General features: G+C 46.5%; 1 protein-coding gene across 2 annotated transcripts in view; it reads right to left on the reverse strand.

Annotated features, from left to right (window-relative positions):
- The window catches only part of NPEPPS (aminopeptidase puromycin sensitive), a 216,894-nt gene that overhangs the window by 29,600 nt on the left and 160,687 nt on the right, over positions 1–26,607 (reverse strand). For both annotated transcript variants that reach the window (XM_030220856.1, XM_030220857.1), the window contains 2 exons: positions 16,205–16,424; positions 15,977–16,119 (listed from right to left, as the gene is read on the reverse strand). In XM_030220856.1, the coding sequence (XP_030076716.1) occupies positions 15,977–16,119; positions 16,205–16,424 (363 nt within the window). The remainder of the gene's footprint in view (positions 1–15,976; positions 16,120–16,204; positions 16,425–26,607) is intronic.

Below are 26,607 nucleotides of genomic sequence, written 5' to 3' on the forward strand. Positions count from 1 at the left end.
TAAGTAATGACTGAATTTCTAGGAAAGTCAAAAATTAACACTATTCTATTCCAAATAAGATTCCAGTAAGTTTTAACATTCTTGCAATAACAAATCGCGAGATAGGAAACCTTGTTCAGTAGAGCATGACCAGAACAGATCAAGGGATGGCATCTTCCTGACTTTAGCCAATCTAGAAGGGGTCCAGAAAGCTCTATGGAACATGAAGAAGGAAGATTGAGTTACTGCAGCAGATTGTTTTGGGTCTAATTACTTTAGACCAATATGCAAACTGGACAATCAATCAGGAATGGACCCAAGAAGACATCAATTGCTTTGGCTCTAGGAATAAGGGACCCATAGTAGGAGCCCACTGACCCTTTGCTTACTTTACACCTGTCAACAGTCTGGGGAGGGAACTGCACTAGTCCAAAATGATTCAAGGAAAAGAAATTAGCAGGTAAGACCAAATTTTACCTTCCTTATCCTCTTACTAGACCAGTCCAGACCAATGGAATGTACCAAAGTTTCAGCATGCCGGATAGGAAGACGCTGTGCTGTCTCCATGAAAACCGCTGTCAAATGTACTGTGCTCCAGAGCCTGGATATCATAAGTACATAAGTACATAAGTAGTGCCATACTGGGAAAGACCAAAGGTCCATCTAGCCCAGCATCCTGTCACCGACAGTGGCCAATCCAGGTCAAGGGCACCTGGCACGCTCCCCAAACGTAAAAACATTCCAGACAAGTTATACCTAAAAATGCGGAATTTTTCCAAGTCCATTTAATAGCGGTCTATGGACTTGTCCTTTAGGAATCTATCTAACCCCTTTTTAAACTCCGTCAAGCTAACCGCCCGTACCACGTTCTCCGGCAACGAATTCCAGAGTCTAATTACACGTTGGGTGAAGAAAACTTTTCTCCGATTCGTTTTAAATTTACCACACTGTAGCTTCAACTCATGCCCTCTAGTCCTATTATTTTTGGATAGCGTGAACAGTCGCTTCACATCCACCCGATCCATTCCACTCATTATTTTATACACTTCTATCATATCTCCCCTCAGCCGTCTCTTCTCCAAGCTGAAAAGCCCTAGCCTTCTCAGCCTCTCTTCATAGGAAACAATAGTGCCTCAATAGTGCCTCACAAAAGCATGCAAGGACTCATTTTATAACATCATCTCTGTTAAATGATTGTTACATTGAAGTACTAATAAAATATAAGTTGAAAACAAAACAAAGGTATGCAGTGCATGCAAATATAGCTCATGCATATTCATTGTGGGTATCCTGAAAACCAGACTGGCTAGGTGTGCCCTGAGGATTGGATTGAAAAGCCCTGATCTAAACAGAAGGGCTTCTTGTAATAGATGCATGTGGACACTCACTCATGAAGCTAACCCCAGTACAGCTGCCATGGAGCCCAGCACCTGAAGATAATCCCAGGCCTTCTGCGCCAAGGTGGTTTCCAATTGGATCTTCAGCTTGCAAACTCTCTCCTTGGTCAGATACACCTTACCCTCTTTGGTCTCTTAAGCTGGCACCCAGGTACTTGAGGCACTGCAATGGCACAAGACTGTTGTTGGCAAAACTGGCCACACAGCTCAACTGCTTCAAAACCTGGATCATCTGAGCTGTGGCACGCTTCCAAGTCTGCTTGAATCAGCCAATCATCCAAGTACATCAAGATGGACTTTGACACCTTCTTTGCAAAGGGAAGCCACTGCCACCACCATGACACTTGGAAAAGGGCCAGGAAGCCATTGCTAGCCCAAAATGCATCATCCTGAATTGAAAGAATTGCGACAGCACACAAAACCACATATATCTCTGATGCTACAGGTGAAATGGAATATGCAAGTATGCCTCCATCAAGTCCAGCAATGCAAGGAATTCACCATGACAGACAGCTGCTTTCACAGAACACAGTTTTCATACAGAACCTCGAAACTCAAAGTGCTGCATTTACTCCCTTCAGTTTTTAGGCAAAGTACGCCCCTTTTCTTGAATACTACAAAGTAAACAGAGTACTAGCCCCTGCCACACTCCTCTGATGGTATTGCCACCACAGACCTAAGATGAATCAGATGATCCAGGGTGGCAATTATGGCCTGCCTCTTGGCTAGTAAACCAGTGGAAGAAAACCATGAAGGCATCAGACGAGATCTGTAAATTCCAGAATGTATCCCCACCATACCACCTCCAGAACCCAAGGGTCTGACATAATGTGGGCCTTCTTAAAGGCAAAGTTGAATCAGCCACCCTCCTGCTGCTCCTCAAGTGGGCTTTCCACCCCTTGTAGGGGGCACCACCTCCCTTCTCAAATCTCTTGAATTGGCTTGAAAGAAACCCTGAGGGAAAAAGAGTCCTGTTTCCTTGGGCAGGAACACCCCAAACTCTTAGGGCAGAATCTGGCCCTCACTGGGCTCACACGTACCCTAAAGCAATCCTTCAGCAAGCCGAGGCTTTGGCTTACTCAAGCCTTTTACCAATTTCTCCATATCATCTCCAAAGAGCAGGTGACCCTAAAGGAAAGCTTAGAGGTTGAGTTGTCCAACCAATTCTGAAGCCAGAAAATTCAACATGCCACCATTGCAGAAGCTACCAAATGAGAACCAACCCACATCAAATCAAAGTGCAATAGGCAGAAAGACCACCCCGGAGTCCAATCTAGCTGACTGGGGATTTTAGGCACTGCTGGATTCAGCAGAGGACAGCCCTGGCCACATAGCCCCTCCCCCCCGGCTACCTATATCCCTAGTGCCATTGTGGTGAATATCTGTTTAAGGTAACCCTCTAAGCACCTGTCCTGGGCATCCTTAAGGGCTCACTCCTAATCCACCAACATCATGGTCTTCCACCAGCATGTTCACCCTGGGGAGATGGAACAGCTGGTCCTCCTTTGGCAGAGGATAAACCCCAAACATGTGGATAAAGGTGAGCCGGTTGATATTGTGTATCTGGATTTTCTACCAATATTATATAGGTATTAATTCCCCTTATCCCCTTCAACCCCCCCCCCCCCCCCACTTCCCCCTTCTCCTGATCTATTCCCATCTTGCAAGATTACTACTACTACTACTACTACTACTACTATTTAGCATTTCTATAGCACTACAAGGCGTCTCCCCCCCTCTTCCAACACTCTTGCCTAGATGTCTTCTTCCTTTGCATTACATTTGTATGGTGTTCAAAACTAAGCTATGGGTCCTACTAGTGAGTGATTGTACAATTGGCTCCCTGGTCAGCCAAAAGTTCTTTTTATGTTTCAAAGTACCTCTGGCATCTTTGGCTTCCCATATAACTAATATATGCAAAAGATTTTGCCAATGCCAAAATGAAGGTGCTTCATCCCATATCCAATATTGCATTATACACTGTTTCCCTACTATACAAGCTTTATAAATGAACTGTCATTCTGATCGTCCGAGACTACTTCTAATTCCCCTAAATCCCAATATGCATACCTGAGATGGCAAGTGTATTCGTTTGTTCAGTATGTGTTCACAATATCGTTTGATGTTGTCCCAAAAATGTCCACAAATGTACATGTCCATAGCATATGTATTAATGTAGGCTCTGTATGTCCACATTTAGGACATCTAATTTCTAACATGCAACCAGTATGCTTGTTTGGGCGAAAAGTATGCTCTCGTAATTACTCTATACTGAGTTTCTCTATGTCGAGCACTATATACCTGATCCTTGATCTCTTTTATATATTCTATGATGTCTCCATCTTTAATTTCTTTCCCTATATTGGCCATTCACCTCTGTGCCACCCCATCGTGATGTTATTGTTATTGCCTCATGCAGCCCCGAGACCGTTACTTGTTGACATCCCAATGGTAAAAAGAATGTTTTAATAATGAAAAAATCCCCTTGGAGCAAGCGGACCATAGCACTTTTGAAGTATAGTCAAACACCTGCAGGTAAGAAAACCAATCTACATTATTCTTCCCCACTATCATCTCCAATTGGTCTCTAGTTCTAATCTCTCCTGTATCTTGCAGCAGATCCACCACTACCACCACCCCTTCCCTTGCCCAAGTATTATATCTGTCTTGCATTAGCCCCGGCTCAAATTTGGCATTCCCGATAATGGTAGCATATCCGTACAGCATGGATTCTCCCCCAGTAGCCTCAATACATATTTCCATGTGCATCTTATTGGCGCTAAGAGAATATGTTTCCTCCATACTTTAGGTACCCATTTAGTTGACGCATGTAATAAATAATAAGGATGGAGCGGCTTAAATAGAGTTCTTTCCAACTCCCAAGGTGTATATTCTTCAGTTCCCATAACCCAATCCGCCATGTGTCTCATCAAACACGCCCAATTATACCATCTTAAATTAGGTAATCCCATCCCGCCATATAATTTCTCTAAGTTAATTTTAGGCTTCTTTCCTCCCCAGCAAAAATAAGAAACCAGCGTTCTGAGTTGTCGCAGTTCTTTATTTTGAATATAGAGTGGCAATTGTCTAAGCACAGAGACGTCTGGGGAAAATGACCATGCCGTACAGACTGATTCTGCCACTTAGTGTCAAAGGTAAATTGTGCCACTGAGCTATTGACTGCTGCGAATGCCGCATAAGACTATCTATATTCTTCCTATATATCATTTGCGGATCCGCTGTTATTATAACCCCTAGATATTTAAATTCTTCTACTGCCCACCTTAATGGAAATTCTCCTTTCCATCGTCTTGAGAGCGTATCATTAGTGGGTAATCCTTCTGACTTTTGCATGTTTAGTTTGAATCCTGAAAAGGACCCATACTCCTTAAATCTTTCCAACAGCACCAGTAGTGTGACACAAGGTCTGGTTAAATGAACTAAGAGATATCTTAAATTCGTGACTTCCCATGTGGACACCACTGATCTCTGGGTCCCCCATTATCGTCCGGATTAATGGATCTAGTGTTAACCCAAACAGTAAAGGAGACAATGGACATCCCTGCCATGTGCCTCTACTAATTTCAAATGCTGTGGTGTAATCTCCATTAATAAAAATTTTTGCTAATGGTTCTTTATACAGCGTGACAATTGCCTTCACAAATGATCCCTCAAATCCATATGCCCCCAGAGTACTAAACATAAATCCCCAATTAACCCTATCGAAACGCCTCGGCATCGAAACTTATTAATAGTGAGTCTTCCTTCAGCATTCTCATCCATTCCAGCGAACCTAATATCCTCCTTATATTCTTAACTATCTGCCTTCCTTTAATAAATCCTCATTAAGGTGATGCTATCAAATCTGGCAATATCCTTGCCAGCCGTCTAGCATAGATCCCTGCAAATAATTTAGCCTCATAATTAATTAGGGATATCGGTCTGTATGATTCCGGCTTAACCGGATCCTTCCCCGGTTTAGGAAACACCACTATGTCTGCCAGCCGCAAAGTTACTGGAAGCCCTTCCATCTCCACTGCCTTATGAAATGAATGCATTATCGGCTGGGCTATGTCTGCCTCTAATAGTTTGTAAAACTCCGCCCAGTTTCCATCAGGTCCCGGGGCTTTATGAAGTGCACTACTTTTAATTTCTCTATTGATTTCATCCATATCAATAGGTTTATTTAACCTCACATTTTGTGCTTCCGTTATTCTAGGTAGCTCTACATTGCATAAATTCATCTCTGGATCCAGATGCTCTTCTGTTGCTGATCTATACAGCTTTTTATAATATGTCAGAAACACCTGCCGAATTTTATCGTCCGAGTGCACTACCTTGCCCGAGGAATGCTGTATAGAAAGCACTTTCTGTGTACCCTTTTTTCTTTTGCCAACAATAACTTCAGTATCTGCTGCTTTAAAATGACAACCAAAATTGTTAGCAATATTGTTAGTAAACAGGAAAAAAGGCCTCAAAGAGCTCACAGATCTTAATTATATTCAACCTGTACAAGCTTAACCGGATCAATAGATCCTATCTTCATCATTGGCCAAAAACCTGTAATGATATAATGCTTTCCTGTTATAAGACTAACTCGGACAATTCTTTATCAAATAGTTCACAATTTGAAATCCTCATGCAGTATTGTTATATTCAGCACTAACACTTATCTTTCAGCGTGCCAAGACACCGCGTTGCTCACTGTAATCTCTCTCTAAAATCCAGTGCCGAGCCGACGATGGCCAGTGTTTCGCAAGGCTGCTTCAGGGTCTCAGTATCACAATGGAGGAGAGAAACAGCTCCGCTACTCAACGCGCTGGTCTACTCCCAGGTTAAATATAATTAAGATCTGTGAGCTCTTTGAGGCCTTTTTTCCTGTTTGCTAACAATATTGCTAACAATTTTGGTTGCCCTTTTTTCTTTTGACCATCCCTGCCATTAATTTACCTTATTTCCAAATCTATACTGCTAGTATTGAAAATATGTGGCCGATTTAAGTGTTCTTTGGTGGATTAATTTATTTAAGGCTACAGCAATTGTTCTCTTATTGATCTCTGAGTCCTGTCCCCATACAGCCGTCTCAAATCAAATCAACTGTTTCCCCAGCCTAAGTATCTCTTTTTCTCTACTTTTTTTCTTTTGACTGCAGTACGCTATTATATCGCCTCGAAGAACAGCCTTAGCTGCCTCCCAATATAAGATGGGATCAGACTTATGTCTCTCATTATGAAACTTGTAATCCATCCACTTCCCTCTAATATATTGCAGAAATTCTGTATCATAATAGAGTTCTAAGGGAAGTATCCATCTACGCTGTCGTATCTGTGTTCCCTGGGTGGTATATTTCACAAATATAGCTGCATGATCCGAGATTATTGTGGGATCTATTACCGCCACTTGTATTTCCGTGAGTCCTCCCTCATTTACCAAAATATAGTCAATCCTGGATTGTGTGTGATGTGCTCGCAAGTAGTGAGTGTAGTCTCGGATATCTGAATTTAGTACTCTCCACGCGTTGATCACTTCTAATGTTTCACATATCAATGGGATCCCCCTTAGTAAGGTCTCCTGAGCTGTTACTTGGGTTACAGTGGTGGAAATAAGTATTTGATCCCTTGCTGATTTTGTAAGTTTGCCCACTGACAAAGACATGAGCAGCCCATAATTGAAGGGTAGGTTATTGGTAACAGTGAGAGATAGCACATCACAAATTAAATCCGGAAAATCACATTGTGGAAAGTATATGAATTTATTTGCATTCTGCAGAGGGAAATAAGTATTTAATCCCTCTGGCAAACAAGACCTAATACTTGGTGGCAAAACCCTTGTTGGCAAGCACAGCGGTCAGACGTCTTCTGTAGTTGATGATGAGGTTTGCACACATGTCAGGAGGAATTTTGGTCCACTCCTCTTTGCAGATCATCTCTAAATCATTAAGAGTTCTGGGCTGTCGCTTGGCAACTCGCAGCTTCAGCTCCCTCCATAAGTTTTCAATGGATTAAGGTCTGGTGACTGGCTAGGCCACTCCATGACCCTAATGTGCTTCTTCCTGAGCCACTCCTTTGTTGCCTTGGCTGTATGTTTTGGGTCATTGTCGTGCTGGAAGACCCAGCCACGACCCATTTTAAGGCCCTGGCGGAGGGAAGGAGGTTGTCACTCAGAATTGTACGGTACATGGCCCCATCCATTCTCCCATTGATGCGGTGAAGTAGTCCTGTGCCCTTAGCAGAGAAACACCCCCAAACATAACATTTCCACCTCCATGCTTGACAGTGGGGACGGTGTTCTTTGGGTCATAGGCAGCATTTCTCTTCCTCCAAACACGGCGAGTTGAGTTCATGCCAAAGAGCTCAATTTTTGTCTCATCTGACCACAGCACCTTCTCCCAATCACTCTCGGCATCATCCAGGTGTTCACTGGCAAACTTCAGACGGGCCGTCACATGTGCCTTCCGGAGCAGGGGGACCTTGCGGGCACTGCAGGATTGCAATCCGTTATGTCGTAATGTGTTACCAATGGTTTTCGTGGTGACAGTGGTCCCAGCTGCCTTGAGATCATTGACAAGTTCCCCCCTTGTAGTTGTAGGCTGATTTCTAACCTTCCTCATGATCAAGGATACCCCACGAGGTGAGATTTGCGTGGAGCCCCAGATCTTTGTCGATTGACCAGTCATTTTGTACTTCTTCCATTTTCTTACTATGGCACCAACAGTTGTCTCCTTCTCGCCAGCGTCTTACTGATGGTTTTGTAGCCCATTCCAGCCTTGTGCAGGTGTATGATCTTGTCCCTGACATCCTTAGACAGCTCCTTGCTCTTGGCCATTTTGTAGAGGTTAGAGTCTGACTGATTCACTGAGTCTGTGGACAGGGGTCTTTCATACAGGTGACCATTGCCGACAGCTGTCTGTCATGCAGGTAACGAGTTGATTTGGAGCATCTACCTGGTCTGTAGGGGCCAGATCTCTTACTGGTTGGTGGGGGATCAAATACTTATTTCCCTCTGCAGAATGCAAATAAATTCAGATACTTTCCACAATGTGATTTTCCGGATTTAATTTGTGATGTGCTATCTCTCACTGTTACAAATAACCTACCCTTCAATTATGGGCTGCTCATGTCTTTGTCAGTGGGCAAACTTACAAAATCAGCAAGGGATCAAATACTTATTTCCACCACTGTATATGTTCTATCCACATTGGGATCCGCTACTATATTAAAGTCTCCTCCTATCACTAATCTTATGTGTGGTTCTTGGGATTTGATCCTTTGAATTTTCATTATCAAGGTACTGAAGAATGTCTTACTATAAACATTGGGGGCATTCACATTCACCAGCAACATCACTGATCCATTAACTTTTACCTTCGCTATGATGTATCTGCCCCCAGGGTCCACATATACATACTTCTGTTCTACCTGTATTGATTTATGAAATAATATCACCACCCAGGCTTTTTTCCCCACCGTAGGGGCTTCTAACATTGTGCCTACCCACCAAGATTGAAGTTTCTTATGCTCCTGTGATGTTAAATGGGTTTCTTGCAGCATTGCTTTTGAAGTTCCTCTCTTTTTCAAAGCACTCAGTATTTTCTTTCGCTTAATGGGCGACCCAATTTCTCCCACATTCCAAGAGTAAAGTGTCATCCCCTTCATGTTATCCCTTCCCTTATGTCTTCTGTCAGAAGGCTATTCTAAAAATACCAGCGGGACCGCCTTCCCAGCTTCAGTAATCCTGTGTACCATGCTGTCATACCATACTGTATCTCTATGTTTTTACACATATTTCGCCCTCCCATCGTATTATTCTGAGTGTCTCCCTGCATCTCACCTATTGTCTTAGATCCTTTCCTAGTCCCCTCCCCCTCATCCCCCTACCCCCCCAACCCTCCTCCCTCTATCAAACCTCCAAACCATCCCTCTGTTTGGTAGATCACTTCATATCACCTACATCCCCCCTACTACTAATCATTCATACCTTCATCATTACCATTAGTTTTCCTAATCATCCCATGTTCCATTAAGTATTCATACCATTGTATTCCCATCAATCATCATTCTATCATAGCCTCCCATCCTTATATATTCAATCAGGTCTTACTCACATCATAAAGCAATTCTATTATCCTCATGTCAGCTACCTTTCACCACTATTTTAACTGCTTTCAGTTAGACTTTACATGTTCTTTCCCAGAAGTTCAGCTTTCTGATCTTCTGTCCTCCTCTGTTTGTGTCCCGTTTATTTGCTGTAAATATTTCCTAGCCTCCGTCACCTGATCAAATATCTTAGTGGTGCCATTGTCTGTTACTTTAAGTTTAGCTGGATATAACAGCGCAAACTTAATATTCTTCTTGTACAGCTCTGTGCAAATTGGCGAAAATGTTTTCCTGAGCAGCTGTACATGCTGAGAATAGTCCTGAAAGCACAGTACCTTTTGTCCTTGATACAGGAGTTGATGTCCTTTTCTGATCCCCGCTAGTATTTGCTGTTTATGTCGGAAGTTCATACTTTTGAATATTACTACTCTCAGTCGAGTCATGGAGGGCCGATTCGGTCCAATCCGATGTGCCCGTTCTATGCAAAGGTTCTCCAGTCGTTTCTCGATCTGTAATTCCTTTGGTAGCCATTCTTCCAGAAACGTTGGTAAGTCCTTATCAAGAATTCCTTCTGGTAGCCCCACCAGTCTCAAATTGTTTCTTCTACTACGGTTTTCAAGATCTTCCAGCTTAGCTTTCTGTTCTAAGGCCTTATGGTCAGCCCGCATCGTCGTAGTGTGGTCTTCCTGTTCCGAGGTACACTGTAATCCAGCATCAAGCTCCAGACTTATCGAATCCAGCCTCTCATGTGCTTCCTGGTCAAAAAGCTGTTGCAATTTACTGTCCAGTGCTGCTTCCACCACCGCTTTAATCTCAGCTGTAATTTCTGCTACCCATGCTGATCCAGCCGTTGAGTCTCCCGGGCTATTGGGTTCAGCCATTTTGTGCGCCACCGGCCTCAGTTTCTCTCTTTCTTTCCGGATCGATTTCGCCGCCATTTCTGCCTTCTGAAATCACTTTCCCAGATACATAGCCAAGTGAGTAATTCAAGATCGTGTATTTATTCGGTCTGCTCGTGGGGTCGGCTATATTGCTAATATTCCTCCGGTTTTTGGGAGATGCGCACGGAGCTCAGTTTCTCAACGTCTCAACGTATGTGACCCCCTGACTCAGCTTCATTTAGAATACTGTATACAATTCTGGAGACTGCACCTTCAAAAAGATATAAACAGGATGGAGTTGGTCCAGAGGGCTGCTTCTAAAATAGCCAACGGTTTTTGTCATATAGAGACAAAGACCTCAATATGTATACTTTGGAAGAAAGGAGGAAGAAGGGAGGTATGATAAGAGACTTTTAAATTCCTACATGATATTAATGCACAGGAGGCAAGCCTCTTTCAACTGCAAGGGAGCATAGGATGAAGGTGAAAGGGAATAGATTCAGAAGTAAACTAAGGAAATACTCCTTCATGAAAAGGGTGGTGAATTTGTGGAATGGTCTCACGGTGGAGGTGAAGAAACTATCTGAATTCAAGAAAGAAATTCTATGTACTTGTCCCAGCCTAAGAGAGAAGAAAGGATAGAAGATGGCATGGAAGGGAAGACCGAGTAAGGCCATATGGTCTATCTGCCTTCATGTTTCTTACTTTCTAGCTTTTAGGACAGAACAATCTATGAATAACAGATGCAGAAGGGAAAGGGGGAAAGGGAATGGGACTTAATATACCGCCTTTCTGTGGTTTTTCATCTCTGAGCACTCTACCAGAACCCATGTCCACACTCTTACCACCTCTCGTCTTGATTATTGTAACCTACTTCTCACCGGCCCCCCTCTTAGCCATCTCTCTCCTCTTCAATCAGTCCAAAACTCTGCTGCGCGACTCATTTTCCGCCAAAGTCGCTATGCTCACATTAGCCCCCTCCTTAAGTCACTTAACTGGCTCGCTATCCGTTTCCATATTCATTTCAAGCTTCTCTTATTGACCTATAAGTGTATTCACTCTGCCGCTCCCCAGTACCTCTCCACTCTCGTCTCTCCCTACGCCCCCCCTCGGGTACTCCATTCTGTAGATAAATCTCTCTTATCCGTCCCCTTCTCCTCTACTGCTAATTCTAGACTCCATTCCTTTTGTCTTGCTGCACCTCACGCCTGGAATAGACTTCCTGAGCCTGTGCGTCTAGCCCCGTCTTTGGCCGTTTTCAAATCCAAACTTAAAGCCCACCTCTTTACCACTGCTTGTGACTCCTAACCACTACTCACTTGCCCTGTCCTTTAACCTCACCTATTTATTCCCTTACCCTTAATTATTCTGTCTTATCTAGACTGTAAGCTCTTTGAGCAGGGACTGTCTTTTTGTGTATGGTGTACAGCGCTGCGTATGCCTTGTAGCGCTATAGAAATGATAAATAGTAGTAGTAGTAGTTTTTCCAACTACATTCAAAGCGGTTTACATTATATACAGGTACTTATTTGTACCTGGGACAATGGAGGGTTAAGTGACTTGCCCAGAGTCACAAGGAGCTGCAGTGGGAACTGAACCCAGTTCCCCAGGATCAAAGTCCACTGCACTAACCACTAGGCTACTCCTCCACTTCAAAGGATCTGAAGCTAAAGGTACCTTTGGCCACACTCCTACCACACATGATTTAATTTAAAAATTCAGGGAGAGGGGTGTGCGATTGGAGATCAAACATCTGACAGATGTCACAGAAAATAATAATGATGGATATATATTGGGTATTTGTCTTAACCTGAAAGTCCCCGTCCAAAAGTCTAAGTTAATTCTTAACTTGCTCTTAGCAGCTAAAATGGCAATTACTCCAAACTGGAATCTGATACAGCCCCTACAGTGGGTAAATGGACAGATATGGGTTATTAGAGGAAAACAGGATATTGTTTTTAAGTACATCTCTCCCTGCTGATGTTTGTCCATTTTCTTATTTGTTTTTACTTTTATCTCTATCAGTGGGTAATGTTAAGAGATTTTCTGGGGTGCTAAAAGCACTGAAGCATGGAAAAGTTGTAAATAAATGTTTACTGCTGTCGGTGGTCATTTAATTGCCGGTTTGAATAAAAAATAAAATTAAAAAAATTGAACCAAGGACTGATCCCTGTGGCACAACAGATTACACCAGAGTGGTCCCCCCATCAGTTACCATTACCCTTTGTCACTTCCCATTCAACCAGTTTCTAGCCCCAATCACTTTAGGGCCAATATCAGGGCCGATCATAACCTATAACATAACCTATGCAGAACTTTTCAAAAGCCTTGCTGAAATCTAAGTACAATGCATCTAATGCTTTCTCCCAATCCAACAATCTTGTCACCCAGTCAAAGAACTAGATCAGATCTGTTTGACAAGACGACACACACATGTTCAGTCATGGTCACCAAAGAGGATCAAAGCAACACTGCCTTTGGATTCCTGTAGCAGCCAAAAGGTTAATTCTGTGGTAATTATATTACATACTTGCATAAATTTACTACACAAGGAGAAAGCAAATCTCAAATCTATTTACTCAAGTTTACAGGATGTCTGAAAACAGTGTTCCCTTGCTCTGGATAAGAGTATGCACAGGGTCAATACCACAGACTCGCCCACAGGATGGAATTAAGACAGGGGAAGCAGTACTGAAGAACATCTTGCATTTTCAAAGCTACACATTTTTTATGGGTAAACTAAGAAAGAATATGCGCAAGTTTCTGCTGACACACTTTCCAGTGCAAATTTCAAAGGCAAAATCTTCTCTTTATGCCATTTTTCATATATGCACATATATGCACATCACCCCATTCTCATTCAATAGAGACTGGTGCTTTCACACAACTAGTCTCTCTCCCCCTATCAGTTCCCTCCTCATATGCCTCCTGGTTTCTTTTCAGTGGAGTGGAGGAGTAGCCTAGTGGTTAATGCAGTGGACCTTGATCCTGGGGAACTGAGTTCGATTCCTATTGCAGCTCTTTCCGACTCTGGGCAAGTCACTTAACCCTCCATTGCCCCTGGTACAAAATAAGTACCTGAATATATGTAAACTGCTTTGAATGTAGTTGCAAAAACCTCAGAAAGCAAGTATATCAAGTCCCAGTCCCATTTCCCATTCATCTTCCCAACCACTCATATGCCCAAGTCCCAAATCACATCCCACCAGTCCCCACTCTGATCCTTTTAATTCTTCTTCCCCTTTTGTTTTCTGCTATTTTCTGCTACAGGCCTGATCAGCAGCAACACATCAAGCTACTAGTGCCATATGAGTTAACAGCGAGGACTGAGCTTCATGGCAAAAGGTAGATGGTGGTAGCAGCAGCAGCAGCTCAATGCACTGACACTTCCTCCTCCTTCAAGTGGTAAGCAGTCTTGAACACAAAAAATATAGGGACAGGCTTATGAACCTCAACATGTATACGCTGGAAGAGAGGAGATATGATACAGACGTTCAAATATTTGAAAGGTATTAATCCGTAAACAAACCTTTTCCGGAGATGGGAAGGCGGTAGAACGAGAGGGCATGAAATGAGATTGAAGGGGGGCAGACTCAAGAAGAATGTCAGGAAGTATTTTTTCACGGAGAGGGTGGTGGATGCTTGGAATGCCCTCCCGCGGGAGGTGGTGGAGATGAAAACGGTAACGGAATTCAAACATGCGTGGGATAAACAAAGGAATCCTGTGCAGAAGGAAGGGATCCTCAGGAGCTTAGCCTAGAATGGGTGGCAGAGCTGGTGGTTGGGAGGCGGGGCTAGTGCTGGGCAGACATATACGGTCTGTGCTGGGGCTGGTGGTTGGGAGGCAGGGATAGTGCTGGGCAGACTTATACGGTCTGTGCCAGAGCTGGTGGTTGGGAGGCGGGGATAGGGCCGGCCAGACTTATACGGTCTTTGCACTGAAGAGGACAGTACAAATAAAAAAGTAGCACATATGAATTTATCTTCTTGGGCAGACTGGATGGACCGTGCAGGTCTTTTTCTGCCGTCATCTACTATGTTACTATGTTACTCCAAGCTAGAGAGTTGCATGGAGACAGAAATCCAACCCATCCTGTTCCCCTGCCACAAGTAACCTCCTCCATCCCAGCCCCCCCCCCCCAACCCCTGCCACACTGCAGTCGCCTTGTTCCCCCCACCCACCCAAGAAAGAGATCTGCATGAAATATTTTTATTATTTTGACTTATGAAAACCACTTGTTCCTGAAACATGCTCAAACCAAAATAATCAATTTGTACAAAAGACATGAGGTAAAGATGTGATTCCATGTGCCCCAATGAAAGGAAAGTTTAATTTTACTTCCAATCTTTAACACTAGGCTTCCCAAGATAAATTACAACAGTTAAGATGAACCCATCAGTAAACAGATATCCTCACTGAAATTTGGCCATATGTTACTGTATTGTACAGAACAGTGTAAAAAAAAATGAGCACAACACACAGCCTTTATTAGTGATGTTTCTAACAGCAATAATTTTTGAAGCTGTTTTAGTGATATTCAATAAATATTTCATATTTATATATGGGAAGCTTTCAAATAATTTCAAAAGCTGTCAAGTAAAAAAAAAAAAGAACTTTTGTCCTCCACCTTTTAAAGCACTACCTACCAACTGGAATAGTTTTTGACTTTTTACAGATGAACCACGCATAGGCAGTTCCTTATTTCTAAAAATCTTCTGCTATTGTTTTCACCAGTTTTTGCTATTGTTTTGGGTGAACCAATGTGGTGGTAATCTCTGCCTACTTACTGGCTTCAACCCATTGGACCACACAGCCTCGTACCATCTCCTGTTGTCAAACTAACCTCCTTGTCCCATTTTATTTCTCTCCTCCCTGCACCCACACACTGCATCCACCTCCCCTCCAGCCCTGGGTGCCCTCCCCGCACATACCTGGTCACTCTGGTGGTCTAGTGGCTTGCTTCGGGGCAGAAAAGATCCCCATTTTTTCCTGCCCACTGCCGCAGATCCGTCTTGCTGCCGCCACTTTTTTAAAATGGCTGCCGAGACTTCAAGTGGAGACCTTGCGAGATTTCAGCCATTGTAAACAAGAGGCGTCAGCAGGCAGGAAAGAGTGGAGATCTTTCCTGCCCCGAAGCAAGCCACTAGACCAACAGGATGACTTCAGGTATGTGGGGGAAGGGAAACCATAGGTCAGTTCAATTGTGTGGTTCCAAGCAGGACCCGGGTCCATCCCCACAGGATCCCTGTGGACCTGGAGGGGATCCCTGTGGGATTCCCGCTGTCCCCGATCTCGTGCAGCCCTCTACTCCAAGCCTGAGCAGTACAGTAGGTGGTGAGAAGGCTGTTGGGTGTAGTTGGGAAGGGGAAGGGCCTCAGCAAGCATCAGAAGGATCAGGAAAAAGCAAAGCAGCTGCCCAGCCTGGCTTCTGGTTCCCACGATTTTGCAGGTGAAAGCCCAAATTGCAAGAGACTTGAGGACTCTGCTCTTAAAATTGAGAGCATTCCTTCCTCACACATGGAGGCTGCAGTTGAAAAACTCTTCAAGAACACACTGCAGATTTCTGAAGCACACAGGATTGGAAGCAGTTGCTCTACTGAAATATGGAGGAGAGAATCTCACCGCACTCCTTAGGTCTGCTAGGAGAGGCTGCTTTCCTTCCACGTGGTCCTTAAAACGGCGTCGGGCCTCCTCAAGCATAGGCTGATAGCCTGCTTTCCCTAGCTTGCCCAGTACCAGGGCCCTCAAAAGTGCATCCAGGTGCCCTGACGGAAGAATGTAGTTTAATTACATCAACTGTAGTATTCACTTTCAAACAACAGATTTTCAAAATTGATTACTGTCACCTACCTTCTCCAGGCTTGGGATCCCAGCCTAGCTTCTGTCCTATAGGGGAAAAGATGTCTTTTATGAACAACTGAATTTCCTCCTGGAACTCTGTATGGGAGAGGAGTGTGGAAAGGATCCCCAGGTTACAGCTCAGGTCACTCCACACTGTATAGTTGGGCTCATTCACAAAAGCCTCCATGACTTTCAAAACTTCTACCGTATTAATGATCCCAGCTCGGGCCTAGGGAGGAGAAAGGAAATACGATAGGAACAAGAAAGAGAATTAAAATTCACCTGATCTTCAAACCAAAAACAGCTACAGTACATAAATAAGCTCAGAAAATTCAGTGGTACAACTAATCAGTGACAACCACATGATTGTGTACTGGAAATGAGATTACAGACACCCAAAAGGCACTTCAGCGCATCCACAGTGCATTTGGAGAGGGCTCTACTTGCTGCTCTGATATAGCACCACCTGTGTCCTTCCACTCTACTCCCATCATCAACCTAACTGGGTCCCTGCTTCAGTTGGTTTACAGTTAATAGTTTATTAAAATTTACTATACTGCTCAAACTGACATACAGAGCAGAGTGGTTTACAGGCTAAAAATATAGTAAGAAAGGGACGCCATTAAAAAAAGGACAGAGCTCAATCACATGAAGAACAGAAAAGGAGACGATAGGTAACTACAGAAGGAGGGCAGGGTGAGAGGCAGTCCTAGAGGGCCGGAGTCAGACAATGCTGGAGGTCAGTTAGAGGTATTAAATGCTTCAGTGAACAACCAGGTTTTGAGATCGACCTTGAAGTTCTTAAAAGACAAGTTACCACGAAGTAAAAGGAGATGGTTGTGACAAATAAAAGGTGCTAGAAACTAAAAAAACAGTGATGTCTAGTGGATTTGAGTTTTGTTGCTTTCAGGTTTGGCAAAATTAAGTGGTGGTCGTTAATGGAACGTAGGACTCTACTACGGCAATAAGGTACGGTAAGGTAGGACAGATAATCTGGAGTACCGAATCAGAAAGCCTTAAAAGTGAGTACTGCAACATTGTAAATAATCCTTTGTTTTACTGGTAACTAATGATGGGTTTTGAGCAAATGCATTACATGATCTGTGCAGCAGGTATGGCAGAGGAGCCCGATTGCTGTGTTTTGTAGCATTTGGAGTTTTTTTAAGGTATACCAAGGCAAGCATGAGTAAATAATTTATTACGATAGTCTAATTTGGATATGACAAATGAGAGTATAAAGACATGGAAATTATTGTGATTAAAGAGGAGGTGAATGGTTTGTAACTGGTGTAAAGCAAGGAAACAAGATTTGGTCAGGTTGGAAATCTGTGGAACAAATAAGGCGGAATCCCAAATGACTCCAAGATAACGGAAGCTAAGTACTGGGCTAACTAAAGAACAAAAAAAGTGTCAACAGAACAGAGGGTTGTGGCAAGGTGCCAGTGAACCAGCAAGTAACTTATTTCTTTGTTAAGAACAAGTTAATGCTCTCTTAACCAAGCGTCCACTCTGTCAAGACAGATCTAGAGAGGGGTTACGTTGGGAGAGAAGGGATTAGTAGGAAAAAGAAGAATATCAGCAGCATCAAATTAAGATGAGATTCCAATAAAAAAATTCTACAATTCGGTGATAGGTCAAGCTGCTTGGTTACCCTAGGGCACAAATAATAGTTGGCAGGGATTTTAACACAGTGTGGGAGCCATTGCTGGATAGCTCACAGGGACAGAGGAGAGATATGGTGGCGTCCAGCCGGGGAATGAAAAGATTGGGGCAGATGTTAGACCTGACAGATATCTGGCGGATGCTTCACCCCACAGAACAGGATTACACTCACCATTCTCGAGCACATGCGTCACAAGCCAGAATAGACTATCTCCTCACCATAGGACCATACACGATTTCAGACCATGCGTGGGTATGTCTAGAATGGAATTTACCCCAAAGGAACTTTTAAGCAAAATTCCTGGCAGTTCCCATTGGAGTTGTTCAGAGATAGGGTGTTTGGAGAAAAGCTTAAGGAGCGTTGGGATGAATATGAGACCCTAAATAAGGAGCATGTGGAGGACCCATTTTTGTTCTGGGACGCAGCAAAGCGGTACTTCGCGGTGAAATCATAAGTTACTCACACTATGTTAGAGCGGCCCGTAATAGAGAGATACTAAGACTGAGCTCCATGATATGTAAGGCGCGCCAGTAAAGTGAATGAAACATACCTGTAGCAGGTGTTCTCCGAGGACAGCAGGCTGATTGTTCTCACGACTGGGTGACGTCCGCGGCAGCCCCCACCAACCGGAAGAAGCTTCGCGGGCGGTCCGCACGCAGGGCACGCCCACCGCGCTTGCGCGGCCGTCTTCCCGCCCGTGCGCGACCGTTCCCGCCAGTTGAATGACAAGCAAAAATGATGAAAACGCAACTCCAAAGGGGAGGAGGGAGGGTAGGTGAGAACAATCAGCCTGCTGTCCTCGGAGAACACCTGCTACAGGTATGTATCATTCACTTTCTCCGAGGACAAGCAGGCTGCTTGTTCTCACGACTGGGGTATCCCTAGCTCTCAGGCTCACTCAAAACAAGAACCCAGGTCAACTGAACCTCGCAACGGCGAGGATACAACAGAAAATTGACCTACGAAGAACAACTAACTGAGAGTGCAGCCTGAACAGAACAAATGCGGGTCCTGGAGGGTGGAGTTGGATTTACACCCCAAACAGATTCTGCAGCACCGACTGCCCGAACCGACTGTCGCGTCGGGTATCCTGCTGGAGGCAGTAATGTGATGTGAATGTGTGGACAGATGACCACGTCGCAGCCTTGCAAATCTCTTCAATAGTGGCTGACTTCAAGTGGGCCACTGACGCTGCCATGGCTCTAACACTATGAGCCGTGACATGACCCTCAAGAGCCAGCCCAGCCTGGGCGTAAGTGAAGGAAATGCAATCTGCTAGCCAATTGGAGATGGTGTGTTTCCCGACAGCGACACCTAGCCTGTTAGGGTCGAAAGAAACAAACAATTGGGCGGACTGTCTGTGGGGCTGTGTCCGCTCCAAGTAGAAGGCCAATGCTCTCTTGCAGTCCAATGTGTGCAACTGACGTTCAGCAGGGCGGGTATGAGGCCTGGGGAAGAATGTTGGCAAGACAATTGACTGGTTAAGATGGAACTCCGACACTACCTTCGGCAGGAACTTTGGGTGGGTGCGGAGCACTACTCTGTTGTGATGAAATTTGGTATATGGAGCATGAGCTACCAGGGCTTGAAGCTCACTGACCCTACGAGCTGAAGTAACTGCCACCAAGAAAATGACCTTCCAGGTCAAGTACTTCAGATGGCAGGTATTCAGTGGCTCAAAAGGAGGTTTCATCAGCTGGGTGAGGACGACGTTGAGATCCCATGACACTGTAGGAGGCTTGATAGGGGGCTTTGACAAAAGCAAGCCTCTCATGAATCGAACGACTAAAGGCTCTCCAGAGATGGCTTTACCTTCCACAAGATAATGGTAAGCACTAATCGCACTAAGGTGATTCCTTACTGAGTTGGTCTTGAGGCCAGACTCTGATAAGTGCAGAAGGTATTCAAGCAGGTTCTGTGCAGGGCAAGAACGAGGTTCTAGGGCCTTGCTCTCACACCAAACGACAAACCTCCTCCACTTGAAAAAGTAACTCTTTTTAGTGGAATCCTTCCTAGAGGCAAGCAAGACACGGGAGACACCCTCAGACAGACCCAACGCAGTGAAGTCTACGCCCTCAACATCCAGGCCGTGAGAGCCAGGGACTGAAGGTTGGGGTGCAGCAACGCTCCGTCGTTCTGCGAAATGAGAGTCGGAAAACACTCCAATCTCCACGGTTCTTCGGAGGACAACTCCAGAAGAAGAGGGAACCAGATCTGACGGGGCCAAAAAGGCGCTATCAGAATCATGGTGCCGCGGTCTTGCTTGAGCTTCAGTAAGGTCTTCCCCACCAAAGGTATGGGAGGATAAGCATACAGGAGGCCGGTCCCCCAATGAAGGAGAAAGGCATCCGACGCTAGTCTGCCGTGTGCCTGAAGTGTGGAACAGAACAGAGGCAGGTTGTGGTTGGTCTGAGAGGCGAAAAGGTCCACCGAGGGGGTGCCCCACTCTCGGAAGATCTTGCGTACCACTCTGGAATGGAGCGACCACTCGTGCGGTTGCATGACTCTGCTCAGTCTGTCAGCCAGACTGTTGTTTACACCTGCCAGGTATGTGGCTTGGAGGAGCATGCCAAATTGGCAAGCCCAACGCCACATCCCGACAGCTTCCTGACACAAGGGGCGAGATCCGGTGCCCCTCTGCTTGTTGGTGTAATACATTGCAACCTGATTGTCTGTCCGAATTTGGATAATTTGGCAGGACAGCCGATCTCTGAAAGCCCTCAGTGCGTTCCAGATCGCTCGGAGCTCCAGGAGGTTGATCTGCAGATCCTTTTCCTGGAGGGACCACAGACCCTGGGTGTGGAGCCCATCGACATGAGCTCCCCACCCCAGGCGAGATGCATCAGTCGTCAGCACTTTCGTGGGCTGTGGAATTTGGAATGGACGTCCCAGGGTCAAATTGGTCCGAATGGTCCACCAGAGCAGTGAAGTGCGGCAACTGGTGGAGAGGCGGATGACATCCTCTAGATTCCCGGTGGCTTGGAACCACTGGGAAGCTAGGGTCCATTGAGCAGATCTCATGGGAAGACGAGCCACATGGACTGTGGAGGCCATATGACCCAGAAGTCTCAACATCTGCCGAGCTGTGACCTGCTGAGACGCTCTGGTCTGTGAAGCCAGGGACAGGAGGTTGTTGGCCCTCGCTTCGGGAAGGAAGGCCTGAGCCGTCTGGGTATTCAGCAGAGCTCCTATGAATTCCAGAGACTGGGTTGGCTGGAGATGGGACTTTGGGTAATTTATCACAAACCCCAGCAGCTCCAGGAGATGAATAGTGCACTGCATGGACCGGAGGGCTCCTGCCTCCAAGGTGTTCTTGACCAGCCAATCGTCAAGATATGGGAACACGTGCACTCCCAGCTTGCGTAGATACGCCGCCACCACCATGAGGTACTTTGTAAACACCTGTGGGGCAGAGGCAAGCCCAAAGGGCAGCACACAATACTGAAAGTGCCGTGCGCCCAGGCGGAATCTGAGATACTGTCTGTGAGCTGGCAGTATCGGGATGTGAGTGTATGCATCCTTTAAATCCAGGGAACATAGCCAATCGTTTTTCTGAATCATTGCAGAAGGGTGCCCAAGGAAAGCATCCTGAACTTTTCTTTGACCAGGAATTTGTTCAGGCCTCTCAGGTCTAGGATGGGGCGCATCCCCCCTGTTTTCTTTTCCACAAGGAAGTACCTGGAATAGAATCCCTGCCCTTCCTGCCCGGGTGGTACGGGCTCGACCGCATTGGCGCTGAGAAGGGCGGAGAGTTCCTCTGCAAGTACCTGCTTGTGATGGGAGCTGAAGGATTGAACTCCCGGAGGACAATTTGGTGGAAGGGAGGCCAAATTTAGGGCGTATCCGCACCGCACTATTTGGAGAACCCACTGGTCGGAGGTTATGAGAGGCCACCTTTGGTGAAAAAATTTTAACCTCCCTCCGACCGGCAGATCGTCCGGCACGGACACTTTGAGGGCGGCTATGTTCCCGTGGATCCAGTCAAAAGCCCGTCCCCGGCTTTTGCTGTGGAGGCGCAGGGGGCTGCTTAGGCGCACGCTGTTGACGAGAACGAGCGCGCTGGGGCTGTCCCTGTGCCTGACAAGGCCTTCGGGCCGGCTGGGTGTACCTACGCTTGGCAAAAGCATAGGGCGCAGCCTGCCGGGCCCGGGAAAAACGTCCACCTACTGAGGTGGATGCTGAAGGCACCCGGTGGGAGAGCTTGTCGAGGGCGGTTTCCCGCTGATGCAGTTGGTCCACCAGCTGCTCAACCTTCTCGCCAAAAATATTATCCCCCCGGCAAGGGACGTCGGCCAGTCTCTGCTGGGTGCGGTTGTCCAGGTCAGAGGCACGCAGCCATGAGAGCCTGCGCATCACTATACCTTGGGCCGCAGGACGAGATGCCACGTCACAGGTGTCGTAGATACCCCTGGACAGGAACTTTCTGCACGCCTTCAGCTGCCTGACCACCTCCTGATAAGGCCTGGACTGCTCCGGCGGGAGCTTATCAACTAGGTCCGCCAGTTGCTTCACAGTGTTCCGCATGTGGATGCTCGTGTAGAGCTGGTAAGATTGGATGCGGGTCACGAGCATGGAAGATTGGTAGGCCTTCCTCCCAAACGAGTCCAGAGTGCGAGACTCCCGCCCCGGGGGCGCCGAGGCGGTATCCCTCGAACTCCGTGCCCTCTTGAGAGCAGAATCCACGACCACCGAGTCATGGGGCAATTGGGGCCGCATTAACTCTGGGTCCGAGTGGATTCTGTACTGGGACTCTGCTTTCTTGGGAATGGTGGGATTAGATAATGGTCTCATCCAGTTCCGAAGCAGTGTCTCTTTGAGGACATTGTGCAACGGCACCGTGGAGGACTCTCTAGGTGGTGATGGATAGTCGAGAACCTCGAGCATCTCAGCCCTCGGCTCATCCACAGAGACCACGGGGAAGGGAATGCAAATGGACATGTCCCTTACAAAGGAGGCAAAGGAGAGGCTCTCAGGAGGCGAGAGATTCCTCTCTGGTGAAGGCGTGGGGTCAGAGGGAAGGCCCACAGACTCCTCTGAGGAGAAATATCTGGGGTCCTCCTCTTCCCCCCACGAGGCCTCTTCCTCGGTATCGGACATAAGCTCATGTAGCTGAGTCCTTAACCGGGCCCGGCTCGACGTCGAGGCACCGAGGCCTCGGTGTCGTCGAGCGGTGAACTCCCGCGCCGGCGGGGACGAAGCTCCCTCCATCGACGTCGACAGGGACTCCACCTGCGTGGCGGTCGAGACCGGCGCCGCAAGCGGCGGCGGTGTCGAAGGCCTCGGCACCGGGCTAGAGCTCGCCGGCGCCACAGTCAACGGCGCCGAGGGCGCAAGCACCCCCGGCGCCGGCACAGCCTGGCGCATCAGCCCTTCCAGGATCCCCGGAAGGATGGCTCGGAGGCACTCGTCCAGGCCCGCTGTCGGGAAAGACGGGGGGGCCGGTAGAGGTGTCGGTGCCGGAAGCTGCTCGGGTCCAGGAGACTGCACCGAAGTGCTGGGACCCTGACGCGTCGGTACCTCCACTACCGAAGGGGACCTCTCCTCTCGACGCTGACGCTTCGGCGTCGACTCCTCGCCGGCACCGAGAGCCGGATGCATCGAAGGCGACCGATGACGGTGCTTCTTTGATTTTTTGCGGTGCCCGTCATCGGCGCCAGGTGGAATGGAGGAGGAGGAGGTCGATCCCCCTCGGTCTCGAGGGACCGGGTCAGACAGGGTTCGGTCCCGAGGGCCATGGGCAGAGGGAGTGACCGGGGCCGATTGCCCACGCGGCCTCTCACCCCTACCCGCACCGGAGGACCGGCGGGCCGACGGGACCTGTGCTCCTGGGGTCGATGCCATCGGTGCCGATTTCACGGACATCGATACTGGTACCGAAGAACCGGCCGTCGATACCGATGCCGTCGAGGTCGACGTCGAGGGGCCGGCGCAAGTTCCAAAAAGACGGTCCCGAAGAACTTGCCTCGCAACCTGAGTCCGTTTCCGGAGACCAAGACACAAAGAGCAAAACTTGATAATTGTGCTCCGGCCCGAGGCACTGGAGGCACCAAGCGTGGGTGTCGGTCTGCGAGATAGGCCGGCCGCACCGACCACACTTCTTAAATCCACTCGGGACCTTCGAGGACATCGACGGAAAAATCGCGTCGGCGAAATTAAAGTCGTCGATGGTGGCGGTAAATCACACCTCGAAAAATAAATCGACCGCACGGCCACAAGGCCGCAACGCGACGCCCCCACTAGAAAACGAGGGAAAAACAAGCGCGTTCACTCTTTTTTTTTTTTTTTTTTAAACAAGAAAAAGAAAAGGGTCCGGAACGCGCGGGAACCAGAAACAAACAAAAATATAAGAAATTCGCGAAAACGCAACGGTTTTCCGGGGCTGACAAGAGAGAGCGGCAACGCACGACTCTCTCCAGCGCGGAAAAAACAAGACTGGCGGGAACGGTCACGCACGGGTGGGAAGACGGCCGTGCATGCGCGGTGGGCGTGCCCTGCGTGCGGACCGCCCGCGAAGCTTCTTCCGGTTGGTGGGGGCTGCCGCGGACGTCACCCAGATGTGAGAACAAGCAGCCTGCTTGTCCTCGGAGAATATGGGAGGACACATATGGAAGCACATCGCAGTCGGTTATTGGAGTTGCAAATGACACTCAATGAGCTGCTGCATCAGAGAGCTACCAAGTCACAACTATACTATAAATACAAGCTGTATCGTTTTGGTAGTAAGGCAGGGCGTCTTTTGGCTTGCCTAGCAAGATCTAAGGAGAGTAAAAGAAGTGTCCTTCAAATGAGGGATGGACAAGGGAAAGTTGTGAGGAAAGATGAAGAAATCTGTGCCGTCTTTGCTAGATTCTATGAGCAGCTATATGGAAAACCGACAGACCAGGGCCTCCCGGGATCCCTGTATTTAGATACACTTAGCCTACCAGTTCTAAATCAGAGGGATAGGGAAAAGTTGAATCAACCGATTCAAGAGGAGGCAGTAACCCTGGGAATAATGAGGGGGAAATTACTTAAAGCACCAGGTCCAGATGGACTCCGAATGGAATTTTACAAAATAATGAGAGAAAAAATTGCACCTACCCTACCAGATATTTTAATAAAATGGTAGAAACAGAACAACTACCGGTGGGCCTCTCTATGGCACAAATAGTAGTTATTCCAAAACCAGGCAGGGATCCACTGAAACCAGAGTCATACCGGCCGATCTCGCTGTTAAACGTGGAAATGAAATTATTAGCAAAGATAATGGCTAATCGTATGGCGAAAGTATTACCAAAACTGATACATGAGGCACAGGTAAGCTTTGTGGAAGGGAGGGTAATAACTAAGAATTTGAGGAAAATTTTAGGAGCCTTAGAGATGAGAGGGCGGGGAGATACACCATCTCTACTTACTTACAAGCTTCGATGCAGAAAAAGCATTCGATAAAGTGCACTGGGAATTCTTATTCGCCACAATGAAAAGATACGGGTTTGTAGGACGATTTATGTCAGCAGTAAAGGCACTATATTATGAACCATGCGCCAAAATCTGGACAAACGGGATGGAATCAGAGGCCTTCCTGATACGGAGAGGTACCAGACAGGGTTGTCCGCTGTCCCCATTATTATTTGTACTAACATTAGATCCACTGATTCATGACATAATTGATAATCAATTGGTCAAAGGGATGCAAATTGGTAAATACGAATTCAAGATAGCAGCATTCGCGGATGACCTATTGGTAATGATCACAGAACCTCGGGAGTCCTTTTTAACCTTAATGGAGATTCTGGAGGAATATGGTGATTATGCAAGTTTTAATTTAAATCTAACAAAATCAGAGGCGTTCGCCTAATCTGAGGAGGTGAAGCAGCTGTGGGACCAAGACTTCCCTCTGAGCTGGGCAGATGGCTCCTTCAAATATTTAGGAATTAGACTGACCATGGACCTAAAGAAATTATATACCCTTAATATAAACACTCTAATGGAGGATACGAGGAAGCAACTTTAATTTGTACGGTAATCTTCCCTAGATGGTTATATGTACTGCAAACGCTGCCGCTCTGCATAATCCAGAAAGATCTCAAGAAGTTAACTAAGGCCCTTAGCTGTTTCTGTTGGGCAAAGAAGAAGCCTAGAATACAGGCATCTTTCCTGGTGGGGGGGGGGGGCGGCAATATGGGGGATTAGGATTACCAGACTTATACCGATATAATTTTGTGTGTTTATTACGACATTTAGGGGACTGAGTATGTCAAACGAGTGAATACACACCGTTAGAAATAGAACAAGAATACCTTTCCCCTTATGATCCCTTCACACTGCTGCACCAGGAGCGAGGCCACGTTAGAAATAGAACAAGAATACTTTTCCCCTTATGATCCCATCACACTGCTGCACCAGGAGTGAGGCCAGCTCCCGGTATATCTCAAACACTGTATATTATTGCAACCACTAAGGGAAGCATGGAAGATGTTGGTCAAAACACTAGGGGGGCAGCCCTCGGTTTCTGGGTTCCTATCTATAAGAGGCAATCTGAGTTTTGGCCCACATCAGGACAATTTAACGTTTCTTAGGTGGAAGAGGTTGGGAATCACAAGGGTGGAACATATGTTGGGAAGGGAACCTCACTGAATATGCAGACCTACAAAATAGGCTTGGTACGAACTGGGGAGATCGCTATGCATACGCCCAAATTAAACACTACATTTTAAGTCTGAACCAACCAGCACTGACGACATAACTAGAGGGGAAATACGTGGGTTTT

This window comes from Microcaecilia unicolor, chromosome 12, assembly GCF_901765095.1.
Source record: "Microcaecilia unicolor chromosome 12, aMicUni1.1, whole genome shotgun sequence".
NCBI lineage: Eukaryota > Metazoa > Chordata > Amphibia > Gymnophiona > Siphonopidae > Microcaecilia > Microcaecilia unicolor.